The sequence below is a fragment of the Labrus mixtus genome, chromosome 2 (assembly GCF_963584025.1).
Source record: "Labrus mixtus chromosome 2, fLabMix1.1, whole genome shotgun sequence".
Lineage (NCBI taxonomy): Eukaryota > Metazoa > Chordata > Actinopteri > Labriformes > Labridae > Labrus > Labrus mixtus.
In genome coordinates this window covers 21,531,809-21,547,057 of record NC_083613.1, presented here as the reverse complement: position 1 = coordinate 21,547,057, position 15,249 = coordinate 21,531,809, and the positions used below count along the sequence as shown (strand labels likewise).

The 15,249-nt window shown below is 38.4% G+C and overlaps 2 protein-coding genes across 2 annotated transcripts in view; one reads left to right on the top strand and one right to left on the bottom strand.

The window, feature by feature from the left end:
• Window positions 1–2,080: 2,080 nt before the first annotated feature.
• Window positions 2,081–7,419, bottom strand: tlr3 (toll-like receptor 3). Its single transcript, XM_061056527.1, has 4 exons — window positions 6,958–7,419; window positions 6,128–6,322; window positions 4,121–5,976; window positions 2,081–2,657 (listed from the first exon to the last, which is right to left on the bottom strand). The coding sequence occupies exons 1-4, from the start codon at window positions 7,417–7,419 to the stop codon at window positions 2,426–2,428; spliced, it is 2,745 nt and encodes a 914-aa protein (XP_060912510.1). The 3' UTR covers window positions 2,081–2,425.
• A 5,426-nt stretch (window positions 7,420–12,845) lies between these two features.
• Window positions 12,846–15,249, top strand: part of sorbs2a (sorbin and SH3 domain containing 2a) — a 65,306-nt gene continuing 62,902 nt past the window's right edge. The window contains exon 1 of the mRNA XM_061056401.1: window positions 12,846–12,941. The gene's annotated coding sequence lies outside the window, so the exon portion shown is untranslated. The remainder of the gene's footprint in view (window positions 12,942–15,249) is intronic.

The following is a 15,249-nucleotide window of genomic DNA, read 5'->3' as shown; positions in this document are numbered from 1 at the left end:
AGAAGCAGCGAATCCTCCTTTGACTGGTTCATAAATGATTTCAAATATTTTTTCTTATCTCTGAAAAAAATGAAATCTGGCAGGATTGCTAGAAAGATTAGATTTCTGGCCCTCATCGAATGTTTTTGTCCTTGCTCCAGACTGTTGTCTGTTTACATTTGCCTGATGTATACTTTTGGAAAAGTTTGAATTGTATTTATTTATTTTTATATATAATCCCCCCTAGTCTTGATTTATGTTTGAATTAACTTGTTCCTGTGTATTTAGTATTTTTGCTGTTGTATGTTTAGATTTTGTATAAATATTTTTTGTATGTTCTGAATTTGTCAATAAAGACGGGAAAAAAACAAAACAAAACAAAAACCTTGCGTATAAAAGTTGTTTAATTGAGGGATTAGAGAAAAGAAGAATGACATACTGTACTCACTGCTTATTTGAATCTCACGTAAGCGTTTTTAGATCACGGTCATTTCGTGTAAATTTACATGCAGTGTTTAGAGTCTATGGAAGATACGAGCAAACTAAAGAGACATCCGTTGAAGTGTCTGACTAATAACTATTGAAATAGTCCATTAGGTGACAGTTTCTATTAAGAAAATACAACATTTCTCACCATATTGAATACATAATGCTGTTTTAATGTGCGCACAGTCTGATCAATAATAGAGTATTTGTTTGCAGTTTATTACCTAGTTTTACTTGTTTTAAGGGTTGCAGGTAAAAATCAACAAGCATTCAAAAGATCAATTTCTTTTTTATCAAACCGCTAAACTTTTTTTACTTGTAGAATTAAAAAAATAGTAAAGATAAAAACCGTTTACCTGCCACTTTAACTTAACCTATCCCTTACCCATGGATCATTTTCTTTATTTCTTTACTCACGTAGAATATGTCCTGTTATGTTAATGCAAAGTGATAAAGCAAACATAATAAACGTTTAATATTGAAGATCTTTATCATGATTGCATGATTTTATTTTTTAAAGCATTATCAGACCTGTCCATAGCAAAGTCCCAGTGCTATTAAAGCTCTGTTTAAAAAAGGTGTAGTTTCTTACTGTAACCACGAGATGTCGCTGGATGACACAGTATGCATACATGTGAAAAGATTATATTTCTGCTCTTACAGAAAATAAAGGTTGTTTTGCTCGATTTATCACAACAAAATTTAGGTGATTTTTCAAAAATGTACAAAAAAAAACAAAACACCACAGTACTTTTTCAGTAAAAGTATTGTTTTCAAAGTAACGGTCTTCCACCAACACTGAGATATATCACTTTCAAAAAGTTCTTCGAGTAATTTACCGTTTATTACAGGGTCAGTGTTCCTAAGGGCAACCACATTGAGCAAAGATGGCGTTGCTGATGGTTGACTCAGTTCTCAGTCTTGTACTTCTGATTCTTTGATTAAAAAACAAAAACAAATATGTAACTACTAAAACTGAGTATGTGTTTTTTTCTTTAGGTATTTTATAATTGTTGTAGACGCGCATTACTCATCAGTGTGACCTATACACTAAATCTGATCCTTGGCCCTGGCCATCCTTGAAGGTGCGCAGGTCACTGGCTGAGTCTTATTTATACAGCTCTTCTTGGTTTGGATCCGTCTTACTTATGTTCATACCTTGAAAGAACCAGAAGCCACTATGCCTTGTGTTCCTGTGATGTTTTTAAACTGTCTAAAGAGTGCTTAGTTTTGCTGCTTCCTCTGCATGGAACTTTATCCAAAATGACTTGAAACTGGCAGATCTCATTTCACTTGAAGCCTTTGGCTTGATCTGAAAAGACAAAAAACGTGAGACAATTGGACAGTGCCTGTCTTTCTGAATTGTAAGCTGTCATCAATACTCTGCACTTTATATGCAAAACAATTTGTACATTGTAATTGTTGTTTTTTCTTCACTTATTGTTCGTAAACTGTTTCTTAATCATGCTGTATTTAGTATGACGTGTGCTGCTGCCCTATTGGCCAGGTCACCCTTGTGAAAGAGATCTTGATCTCAATGGGTTATTACCTGGTTAAATGAAGGTTAAATAAATAAAATACTGCATATTAAATATACAATAACAGAATCAATAAGGCCGGTCAAACAACTTTAGTTGAACTTTATTTAAAAACATGAGTTGTACGCCTCAAATGTGTAACAGTCTCTTTAACTGAATCCCCATAAACAATCTATTGGAAATATTTTATATTTTTATAGATTTTCTTGCTTTATAAAGCTACATATAAAAGGTAATCCCAGTGTCTACAACCTAAATTTTTCCTGAAGTAAAGATGATGACCTTCTTAAAGTCTTGAGGCTACATCAAACGAACTGTAGGACGACGGAGGACAAAACAAACCACGATTAAAAAATCTGACAATAAACTTTAAGAATTGTTATTGCAAAGAGAATTTTCCAATTGTTCTAAATAGGATACAGTCACTCTTGCAATCGATTAGTCATGCCTAATGCTATGAGGAGCTTCTGGTGAAAGGCCGGCACCCTCTCCTTATGGACCGGCCAGTCCAGGACACAGCATGGACGCAACATTCCCCTGCGGAGGAAGAGCGAGCGAGATAACTTGTAGTCGTGGACATCCTGCAGGAAGACCAGAACCACAGAGTCCCTGCTGTCTTCAATGACCTGATGGAGTGCTTGTTGGGCTATAAATCTAGGAAAGGAAAGGACAAGGGGGGTAGGAGGGCAGAGAGACAAGTTTGAGATTTCACATATTTGGAATGTATGTACAGCACAAGCAGTTATATAACAAAGACAGTATATACTACACATCATCAGAACTGCACATGGATTTGATCATGTTCTGGATTCTGATTGGATGAAGGATGTCGATTCATTCCTGACAACTGGGACTCCTATGAAGCAGTTCTGGTTAAACTTTGTACCAAAGCAACAGGAACGCACTCATCTTCTATTTAATCAAATCGGTTCATAAGCTAACATCTAGGTACAACAGTGAGGAACTCCAATATTTCTTTCAATCTGTTTGGAGAATCTGGTGACTTTAATAGCTGTGATGCAGCTGAAGAGCCAAATAAGGAGAGGTGAAGAGGGAGAAACTATTCACAGGTTTCTGCCTGTTAAAAGGCTGTTACTACTATCACTTTGTTAAATGTTGTTTGGTGGTGTTAAATGGTGTGTGCTCATGATGGATTAATGTTGGGTCTTTGTAAATAAAACAAAGAGTAAGTTCTAAACCTGCTCTTCTGGTTAAGTGCCTTGAGATAACATTTGTTATAAACTGGTTCTTTAGAGCCTCCTCCCTTATAGAGCACGAGATGGCACTAGGTACACACCAGCTGCTAAAAGGACACTTCCCCTGTTATCTTAGTGTGGCTGTTTGTTTTTCAACTTGCTATCAGAATCAGAATCAGAATGTGAGGCTGCATCAAACTGTAAACATGGTCAATATCACAAAATAACTATGCTGGTTAAATAGCTAGTTTTGTTCTAAAACATACTTTCTAATAATATTTATCTCATGTGAACTGTATGCCTTAATAATCAAATGTCCTGGGAATGTAATTCATTAATTAATTAATGTAATTATAACAAGGGATTGTGTTTTTTTGGTTTTTGTTATAGCTTTTTTACTTTGTATCGGAGCTTCTCTCAACTGTGGTTGTTTTTAGATGTGCTGAAAACATTTATTTACCTTACTTACTACTTGACTAAAGTTTGAATCTTGCTGGCATACTGATGTCTTTGTCATAGACAAATGGAAGCACCTAAGGTCCTGCAGTGCAGACTGGCACTACCTTCCCTTGCTAGGTCATAATTGAGAGCCCTCCTTTTTCCCTGGAGTAGTTGAAAATGTTTCCATTAATAAACAAACAAGAGTTTTGGCTTGTTTAAATCTTCAGTTTTTAAATTGCAAAAAGCCTGAGAACAAACATAATGGTCTTGTTTTTTTTTTTGTGGGGAGTTCATTCTAGAGGAATAATATATTTTGAGCTGGAATTTATGGACTCTGTGGAAGCAGCCGTTGTTTTGCTGCATGTTTGATGGTTCTGGTCTCCACCTAGTCCAAAAACTCCTGATAATGGTCCCTTCACTAGGCATTATTCCCTAACTTAATCTACAATGTATAAATAACGCAGTGTGTGTTTGATTTACCTGCGACACCAGGGATCGTTGAGCAGCCTTTCAGTGACAACAAACAAGATCTTCCTAGAATTCCTCATATTATCCACAATGGACTCCAGCTGCGACACTCCAGGTATTGAATCACGATGCTGCAAACAAAACACACAATTGTCGTTCTCCAATGGGACCATCCTTCTCTCCACCCAGCTGCGGTCTTCCTCTGAATGTATGACATAGGCATCGTATTCAAAGTCCCTTCCCTCTTCGACTGAGGCGTCGCTAAATCCTAACGTGCGATTGATCAATATGTTCCAATAAAACTGAATCCTCCAGCCGTGGAAGCGAACCAGAAGTGCAGTTACCATCAGCATGAGGACAGCCGTGCTGCTCAGTATGTACAGCGCCTGAAATGGGGTCATATCTTTGCATGACGGCACATCAAATTTCAAGATGGATTGGTTAAAGTAAGCCACCGGTGTGTTGCACATGTACTGCTCCTTTTGGCCAAGCACACTGCTCATGTTCGTGTGATTTAACCAATTCACAAACCACAGGATGCTCTCACAGGTGCAGTCGAATGGGTTTTTCTCCATGTTGAGCAGGCTGATGTTGCTCAAAGGAGTTTTAAACACTTCAGGCCTCACAGTTGTGATCAAATTCTTCTGCAAATGTAAAACTCGCAGTGCGGTCAGACCATCAAAAATGGAGTTCTTGAGACTGTTGAGGAGATTGTTAGCGAGGCTCAGTTCACCAAGGTTGCCCAGCCCTCTCAGAGCCTTTGCTGGAATCTCGTCCAGGCCGTTATTGTCCAGCAGAAGGGTGGTCAAGCTCTGTAACCCTTTGAGAAACAACACTGGCCCACCTAGGTTGGCACTCTTCCACACACGAGCCAAGTTATTGTGCTGGAGCTTTAGCACCTTCAGGTTCACGAGGCCCTGGAAAGTGCTTTCTTTGATTTTAGCGGCATTGTTGTTGCTAAGATCCAGGAAGGTCAGGTTGGACAGGTGATTGAACGGAGACGGTTCCAAGTTTGAGGCTGTCCAGTTGAGACTTTTTCCCAGAGTCAGGACCCGAAGATTTGGCACATAAAAAAAGGACGTTGCGCTTAGAATGACTTTTTGGTGGTTGTTGTACATGTGGATCTCTTGGATTTGATCCAGTCCTTCAAACTCTTTGCCGGTGAGAGTTTGCTTAATGTAGTTAAAATCCAGGAGAAGAACAGTGAGGTTCTTTAACATGGAAAAGCTCCCAGGATTAATATGACTCAAAGCTGTCACAGACAGATTGAGTTTGAGGAGAGGTGATCCTTCTAGTGACGCTAAGGTCTTGTTGTTGATGTTTTTGAGAGATGTACAACTACTCCAGCTCAAATCGAGCTCTTTAAGACTCGTCAAGCCTGTAAATGTGTGCTCAGTGATTTCCCGTATCGCAGTGTGGTTCAATATCAAACTCTCCACGTTGCTTAATGTTTGGAAGGAGAAATCGTCAATGATCGGGGTGGAGGAAGTATGACCTTTCACTAGAGCTTTTGTCATCTGGAGTTTTTTCAAGCTTTTAAGCCCTTGAAATGTTCCCTTGGTCACGTGTTTGATGTTGTTCTCCGCCAAAATAAGAGTCTGAAGCCTGGAGAGCCAATGAAATGAGCCTCCTTCTATTTTACCCATGCCATTACGAGAGAGATCGAGCAAAGTAAGATTGGTTTTCTGCAGCCCTTTAAAGGTAGTGTTTGTAAGTGTGACTAGCTTCATCATACGAAGCGACAGGGCATCAATAGCTGTTCCAGACAGCTCGGAGCAGAGTTTAGAGATCACCAGAGTACCTGTGTTGCTTCCATCCATGATTAAAACACGCAGGCCTGAAATGGGCTTAAAGCAACCAGACTCCAACTGCAAGAAAAAAAAATAACAGAGATATTTTAGTGAGACCAAAAAGGGAAACAAAACAGACCACTGAGAGTGCGTTGCTTCCATGATTGCCTGCCTTGTGATTCCAACTTAACACACTTTCATTTCCCCCTTTTAAAGGTAAGTGTCTTACTTTTTTAAGAGACACAGACGACAGGTTGAGGAGCTTTAAAAAGGACGAGTTGTTAAGGTAGATAAAGTCATCAGCCTTCAGAGTGGTGAAGCCGTTGAAGGCCAGATTGAGCTTCTGCAGGCTGGGCAGCTGAGGCTGAGAGCCCAGCTTGGCTGACTGCAGTTTGTTTGAGGAAATGTCGAGATACTTCAGGCTCTGTGAAGGAATGAAAAAAATAGTTATCTAATGCAGTAGTGAATGGTCATGAAGAACAATGAAACAACAAGAAATGAAACATTTTTGTACTTTTGTTGTGTTCACATCGTAATGCTGCGTATTGTAGACCTTACCTTTTTAAAATTAAGCATTAAAGTGAAAGTTAAAATTATGCATATTAGAATATTACGGACTATATTATGTAATCGTTTAATTATGACTGATTCACTAACATGTAAGCATCATTTTAACAGTGTAATCTACCAGCTTCAAGCTGAATTTCTTCAATATAGCAGAGAGGAAGTGAAAAGTAGTATGAAATAGCAAGACTCATCAAAATCAAAAATACTCAAAAATTGTGCTTTGATACTTGAGTAACACTTGAATTCTTGAGCAAAAGCATCTACTTCATTCCAAATAAGACGCAAATAGTATGACAATCTCATATCTTGTAAGCAAGACACACTTTTTTTTATAAACTCTGAAAATAAGAACATTTTCAACAATAAAAATTCCTCATAATTTCACAGTAGTATTTCTCTCATTGCATCATAATAGCACCATAGATCTTAAGATTTTTTTTAAAGTTTCTCTACTGTTATTACTGATACATATCATCAATTTGTTCCCTGTACCTGTAGTGTAGAGAATGGCTCTCCTTGTAGCTTGAGCCTGTTACTAGCCAAATTCAACCCTGTCAGATTGCTGCAATGGCTCAGATCCTCTTTCTTCAGCAAATGCAATTCATTATGTCCCATGTTGAGTGTTTCCAGCAGAGGCAGCGTCCGGCACAAACCCTCATCCAGCTTTGTGACACTGTTGTAACTGACATCAAGGTGCAGCAGGCCTCTATAGCGTGTTAGGGACTCAGGGGGGATCTTTGACATTCTGTTGTGAGACATATCCAGGCTGCTGATGTCCCTGGGAAGGTCCGGAGGGATCACACCGAGGCTGAGATGGCTGCAGTCAGCTCTGCCATCTTCCACTTGGCAGGAGGTCTTCTTCTGGGAAGCCACGCTGTTGTGCGGTCCCGTCATCAAATAACACGTGATAATGATGATCGCCAGGAGGAGATGGGAACCAGTAGAGGCACACATTGTTTGAAAAAAACCTGTTTACACAAAAGATATCAAATTGTTACTTACTAGTCATCAACCTATATAAATTGACCTGTTTCACCATTCAGGGGCTGCTAACAGTTACCTGCTTACTGATGAGACACAAACTAAGCAACCATCTGAAAGGTTTTGTCTAGTTTCTGGCAAATGTCTAATTTAGCTTTCTGTTTTCGTGTGGACTGATTCTCTAACCAGCTAAAAGCCACACTCATCAACTAGCTGCTGATGACTTGACTGCTCTTGGTTATGGCCAGTAAGCATGAAGCAGATGTTTTAAAGAGTAGAAATATAAAAATAAATAAATTAAAAAAGCTTGGAAGGAGGTTAATAAGAGAAGAGAGAGTCACTCAAAACAGAGAAGATGTAAAAACAAAACATTGGATTAAAGATGCTTACATTTCTCAGACAGTTAGATGATACAAAGTCACTTGTTTTATGGTTAATATAAAATATTGATACGAGTAGCTCTGATAGGATAGGATTAGGATTGCATAAACAACAAAACAAAACTTTGTTGGCAGCAATCCCGTACAGCAGAAAGACAGAGTTGTGTGCTGCTTCAATGTTTTCTTTCTTAGTGACAAGCAAGTTATCATTCGTGTCTCTCTCTCTGACATTACAACTTACAGTATGAATTAGAAAAGTTGAGCAAAGAAAAAAAAAATACGTCACACTTATAATTGCCACATACGCATTAGGCCTACTGGTAGCCTATTATGCTATTTGAAAATAGGACGAAAGCAATGTCAGCTAAAGCAGTGTAAGGATGGACTCACATTAGCGAAGTTGTCCCGTAGCCTGCTTTTGCGATAAGAAGAGCTGATAAGTTGCATACAAAATGTGCAGAGATCTTACCAGATGTTGTCTCGGTTGGGTGTTGACCGTTTCTATAAATGTTTCTATAAACTTCGTAAGACTTCACACATTGACTTCCTGCAGCGCCACGGTTAGAAAAAAGACTCTAAAGAAGGAGAGATGCGCTGTGGAAACCTACAAACAAAGCAGGAAAATACGGAAATGAGACATTCGCAGCTGCGGTTTCACTACTGCACAGTCTGAAGCCACTGGCAAATTAACTATGTCATGCAGGAGGAATAGTTTGAGGGGTTGTAATATACGACCGCCCAACAAATAGCCTAGAAACAACCTTGTAATTCCGGTGAGGTGAGGTGAAGTCGAGTGAGATAACCTGCGTCTTACCTGAAGGAAGGCACTGTAGTCTACCGTAATATATCTAACACCCATGTGTTTACATCTCAATATGTATGGTTACACCCATAGACTGTATCAGTCTATTACACTCTATTACAAATGCGTTTTCGTGAAATTCTGTGTTTGTCTGACTGACTCAAAGGGAGAGCACCACGTTGATACATTTGTAAACAGTCACTGTCTAATGTTAGAGATACCAAAACGTTCACTAGAAGAAACTCCACCGTAATACCGTAAATCTACGAATAGACTATATCCTAAATCGTTGTTCATATTGTGAATTTGTAGGCTATTTCAATTCAGGAATAGTTTATTCTGAAAGTTTCTTATTCTCAATTGTTTTACTTCTGAGTTAGCTATAATGTTTTCGTTTTTCTACAAGAATGAACTTGTCTTGTCTGCTCAGAAATGCCTGGAGATTCAATCTAGTTTTTTTTTTATAGGCCTATATATTTGCACATATCATCTTGCAATGTACTTTGCACTGATAGCTGAAACACATCTGCTAATAAATTGTACTAAATATTTTGGTCTGTATTAATAATGACATATTTCTGAGCAGAGCTACCCTTTTTCAGGAGGGGAAATAAAGCCGATACAGTTCTGGCATCACTTTTTTCATGTTCTCTTGAGTTTTTATAATAAAATTGGCACAAAGGTTTTGGTCACACTTCTGAATGTTCATGATGTGTTGCATGTAACCATCCAAAATAGCTTAGCATTTTCTTACTATGGTAGATGGAAGTGAGAATTTCACTCACTTGTACATGGTTCCCTAAAGTGCTCCGATTAGTAACATATTCGTAGGGGTTTTGTGACAGTAGCTAACTTAATTCATAACATGCATATTTAAAAATATAATAGATAGATCTAGAGAAAAGAAAATCTGCTTTATTGAATTATTTAAAACCTTTATACACCACACCCAGGTATGCTGACAATGAATACTTTTATTCTGACAGTCACATGTGTAGATACACGAATGGGGGGAAAATCTGAGATATTCCCAGGGACATCAAACTTCAAAGTCCTTTCTTTGTAATTTCTCAAGTGCACTTCAGAAGTCCTGAGTCAGGATTGGTTTTCATACACTGGCCTACTCCTTGGGGCAAAGTTGAATACATCTTTCAAGTCACAAGATCATGTTCAATTCTTTATCGTTTTATCAAATCACATAACTTGTCACGGCCTAATGAAGTACACAAGACAAGGGAAACTGGAGCAAGCTAAACTGTTATTTAATAATAACCACTAGAGGGCAGTAAAGTGTTATTATTGAGCCAGTTAAGGGCTGAGCAAAAATCACTCTGGGATGCAGTTTATCTCTTACTTTTAAACATGTGCTCTTCATAAGCACAATGCAGTTCATTTGTAACAAATTCTGTTCCAAAAAAAATCAAAAGTTTATCTGTATCTTATTTTGAAAACTATATCTATTTATTTATTCACATAAAAATTTAAATGAAGAAAAAAAATTAATTACATGAGAATGTGAGTGAGAATTATCCACAAAATCACCAGGGGTATCTGGTATATATAAATAAATAGCTACAGGTAAGAATGCGTAATTAATACGTAATAGTTATATTTCTACCAATATTTTAGACATTAAAAACAATGTGTAAAAACAAGACAAAATCAGGACATTACCTTGCAGCAGGGCATCCTTAAAAATCCATCTACTGAACAAGTCTATTGATCATGTACAAGAGTCACAAATGATACAAAGAAAAACCTCTTGAAGGACAAGCAAGTGTTATAGGGATGATTAGGGATCTCAGAAATTAACTTGATATGACTCAATCTTACATAAAAGGCATGTCTCCTTAGATATAGTACACTGTAGAAGCTAATTTATCTAAAGGTGTATCACTTTACAGCTCTCGGCTATAAATAAAGCACATTTCTGAGACACTTCATACACCAATAAAACTAATGATAATCATACGGCCAAACCCATTAAATAGGTCAGCAGTAATGTAAAAGCAGAAATGAACTTGCTGCTGGGGCTAAAGTAGTTATTAATTGGAACTACAGTCGATCAAACCCATCATTTCTGAAAGCAGAAAGGAACCCAATGTGGTGTAATGATCATGGGTAATGATTTGTCATTTTATTATTGTTATCATCAAGTATTTTACCCACTGTCCATTTCACTTCAAACGATTTGAAGTACTTTTTTTCTTGCTTTAAAAGTCCTGTTGACAGTTCACTCACTTGGCATCTTTCTCACTTTGAAATCCTTGGTGTCAAATCAAAACTTTCATCATATCAAACTGACGACCACTTTGAGCCACAGCGTGTTAATGAGCCTGACATCAGCTGTCACATAGCAGAGCCCAACAAGTATCCAGTACCCGATGATATCTGTGGTTCAAAGGGACATAACTTGACAACTGACCGACAGATTTGCATGAAATCTGCCAGACAGATATTCAAGGTTCAAAGAAATAGTGCATCCTCTGATTTCCCTTTGGTGTCACCATGAGTTGATATGTTTATTTTTGTTTTTTGTAGTCCGGAAATATTTGGTGCCATGCAATATACTTGTTTACTAAGAGGATGACTTCTTCTGGTGCCCTGAACTTTTATTCAGTGTCATCAAGAGGCCAAAATTACATTTTAGTTTTTGACCACCAATACCTGAAAATCCAATAACATTTCCATACTCAGTTGTGCATTTGTATGAGTGCTAAATGTTTGCAAATGTTAGCGCGCCAACAGTAAGTATAGGCCAAAGTATATTAACATACTGTAGGCCTGCCCATTTAACATAAGCGTGTTTTTAGGGAGAAAAGCCACTAGACAACATTCAGGCATGTCTCATTTAGTGACAAGGATTAAGTTAAAGGCCTTTAATGATGATCACTGCATATCTCTTAATACATTTTTTTGCCCGGCCGGTTTCAATCTGGGTGAGTTGAGGTCCACTTACATCATTAAGTGGCCTAGCTGGAGTCAAGTGGTGATATAAGATGACCTCACCTTTCCCTTGGTCTTGACACGCATTTTTCCTATTTGTTTCTGGGTTGTTTATAAGATACAAGCTCTGATTGATTAAGGCCTTTTTAACGGTATCTTTGTCTCAAAGCAAGTATCCCTGAAGATAGCCTAGTGGCTTCCCTCCGTTAAAAATATAATCTTCAAGAGCACCTGTCTTTTACCTGGAGCTTTCCATACTGAAACTGTGACCACCATTCCTTCCTTTGTATTGCAAAAGCATGTCTGTGTTCACGTAAGCATGTAAGCATGCTGCTATTAGCATCAACTAGCATGTATGTTTACTCTTATTCTTGTTTTATACATGACCACAGTCAAATAAGCCTGTATGCAAATACTGTTTTCTTGATTATGGGTCATTTTGTGTAATAGAATCATGGTAACAACCTAACAACCATATATGACAATTTTCATCCCTCTCTCTTTACCGTAATATTGATCACGTGGAGATTTATAGAAGTAGGACCCTGTCTCTGTGACCTTGCATGTTGGTGATTCTTCAATATTCTAATCAGGAAACAACACCCAATTCTCATTAGTCATACCAACACAGCCAGACACCTTTTATTTGTCCCTCTGTTCTGTTTGTCCCTCCTTCAGATTATTGCAGCAGGTCATTCCTTCAATAGTCCACCTGATTGGTTTAGCTCAGTAGTAAGCTGATGCAGCTTATCAGGCTTTGTGCCAATGGCTACATTACTGAAGACCTATGTGGAGAAAGCTAACATAGTATATATGCTGTAGATGGGATCAGGTCAAAAATGTGACAAAGATACGATTTAGGATCTTTCTGAAGGACACACAGCTATAAAATAATCAGAGGGCAAAAGTGCATGGGTACAGGAAGAGTCTGAGTAAATGGTGCAGGAGGGAATTGCAGCTCTGCTTTATTATTGGTTAAATTATGCAGTGCACTGTCAACAGAAAGAGGAAAACAGATTCATGAAAGCTAAAAGGAACGAGGTGCAAATCAGATGCTCCTAGGGGAATACAACTTGACACTGGTGTGAGGGGATTAAAAGTAGGTAGAAACACCCCTACTGTGCTGTGGACTGAGTGCCAGGCATCCCTGAACATGTTTCCCTAAGCCTGAGTGTGGCTAGTGAATGTCATGCATACATGTGATAGAATTCCCTCATGCAAAAGGGATAACTGCAAAGGGGGGCAGCAGCCCCATTAATGACAGTGTGTGCGCTAACTTTCTGTATCATTACGCCTGTGATAAATAATCTGCTCTCCCTCATTTGGAAATTGAATCTGTGCAGCGTTGGAATGACTCGAAATGAAAGGTGAGTTCTGCCTCTTTGCTCTTCTCTGCAATACATAGTGGATGGTAACCTACAGTATGTTGTGTAATCCTGTACATTCCCTCACACCGTACCTTCATTATTAATGTTTTGAGACACTCAGTACACTCCGATTTTCAACAGAAAACTATGATTAAATTTTGAATATGTTTAAAGGTAAATGAAGAGCAGAGGTTATGAGGTAGTTTTTGCCACACTTCTCCCCCCTCCCGTAAGTGAGAGAGGACCATTCCAGCTGTCATGTAAGATGCAACGACGTGTGAGAAATGTATGGCATGTGATGAAGCGTGGCGCCCAATGAGATTGAAAAGAGTTAAAGGTTGGAGAAAAGAATGAATATATACATTATCCCAGAAATCATTCTCAGTATCAGAACAGTATACTTTAGATTTTTTCTACAAGTATAAAGAACACATTTGTTTTTAAATGCCAGTCTGTTATCCATATAGAGTACAAAGTATTTGTTACATTTTACAGTTTTGATTTCAGGAACATGCTGAGTTTGGATGTTTGCAGGAGTCTAGATACTTTTTGTTGACCAACAGAATAGCATACATTTAGTTTTGCCAGAATTTAATGCTTATCTTTTTTTTTAAGAGAGATCTGCAGCGTATCAAACCCAGACTGTGTTGTGTCAATGACATTGTCAGGAGAAAAGCTATAGCAGTAGAAATTATATCATCTGGATTAAAAGTTACATCACAGTTTAAGGTGGCAAAGACAACATTGTGTTCATGTATCTTGCGCTGTATCTGTCCATGTATTTATTCCCCTTTAAGTAGCTAATGGAGTTATTCATTGAGTAAAGTGTTTGTCCCACAGCAGTGCATTATCTGGGCATCTGCTATGAAAAAGTGCAGCTTAATTTAGCGAAACAAAGACTGGAGTAATTATGCCTAAAAGCAGGCAGTAGACGTAAATTGAGTTTTTGTTAGCTTGACTTTGCACTGACATTTTGGCGGGGCTAATCCCCTTGTTTCATCTTTACATAAGGCTTGTGAAGATGAAATTGGGTAAATACAGTGATTAAGAGATTTTAGTAATGAAAAAGGGGGAAATGACGTACATACAAGGAGTGCTGCAGGCAGGCAGGCAGCAGCAGCCGTGCAGTAGCATGTTCTCTCCGCCCTCTGCAGAAAAAAAGACACTGCAGTATATCTCCCCCTCCCCATATTGCTGACCAATGATGTTTGGAGGTCAGACGCCCAGCCTTGCTACTGGTGTCAGCTTTGACACACAGCTCGCGCTTAGCTCACACAAGTTATTACACCTTAGCTTGAAGGAGCAGGGAGGAGGGGAATATTGCTTTCAATCACGTGCCAGAGAGAACACAGAACAGAAAATGAAAGAAAATAACATGGATGTATCAGATTTTCTTCTTTTATGAGAACATGAACACATATTTCCAAGATGACAACACAATTTTTCTAACTGCACAGACGGTGACAGTTGTTTTAGGTGCGGCACAATAAGCTGTCACTGTTATTTTGCTGTAGCAAGATGTAGCTCCCAAAGAATATGTGACACTTTTTGTCCTGATTGTGATAAATAAATTAAAAAAAATACTCAATTCTGAAAATAATGGAATTCCTCTTCTTATCCCCAGTGAAAACATGCACTGTCAGCTGCAACTGTTGTGTAATTATCGACATAACCATTGTAACTTTTTTTTTATTTGAGTATAAACTGATGGTATGAGTGTTTCATCACTGGCTAGTGCTCAGTAAGTGCTGACTCAGGTCTCTTCTCACTATAAGTGGTCCCCAGGGGTGACAGGACATCAATACTGACCTGGACTCAGCAAAATGAATCTACTACTGTAGTGATAACTCTCTGCTGTGTAGCTTAAATAAGATGCAAGGAGAGACAATTCATTGTGTGACCAGTTACAGCTGGAAATGAGGCAGATGCAGTTAAAACCTTTATAAGGACTATAACTTTAAAGGCTTTATATGCGATTTTTCACACTTAAATGTATTAGAAATCAAGTATATCCTCTGAAAATAACTCTGAGTCATAACTGTCTACAATGGGTGTGACACCGGAGTCCCACTATCTGTGATGCTTTCCAAGTTTTCCGAGTCCTATCTTACAATATTACAATTCACTTAGCAGACGCTTTTATCCAAAGCGACGTACATCAGAGATTAAGTACAACAGTAATCCATTCATACACCGCCAACAAAGCAGCGGGAGTAATGCAGGGTTAAGTGTCATGTCCAAGGACACATCGGACATGTTGCTCAACTGGGGATCAAACCCTCGACCTACTGGTCGAGAGGTGACGACT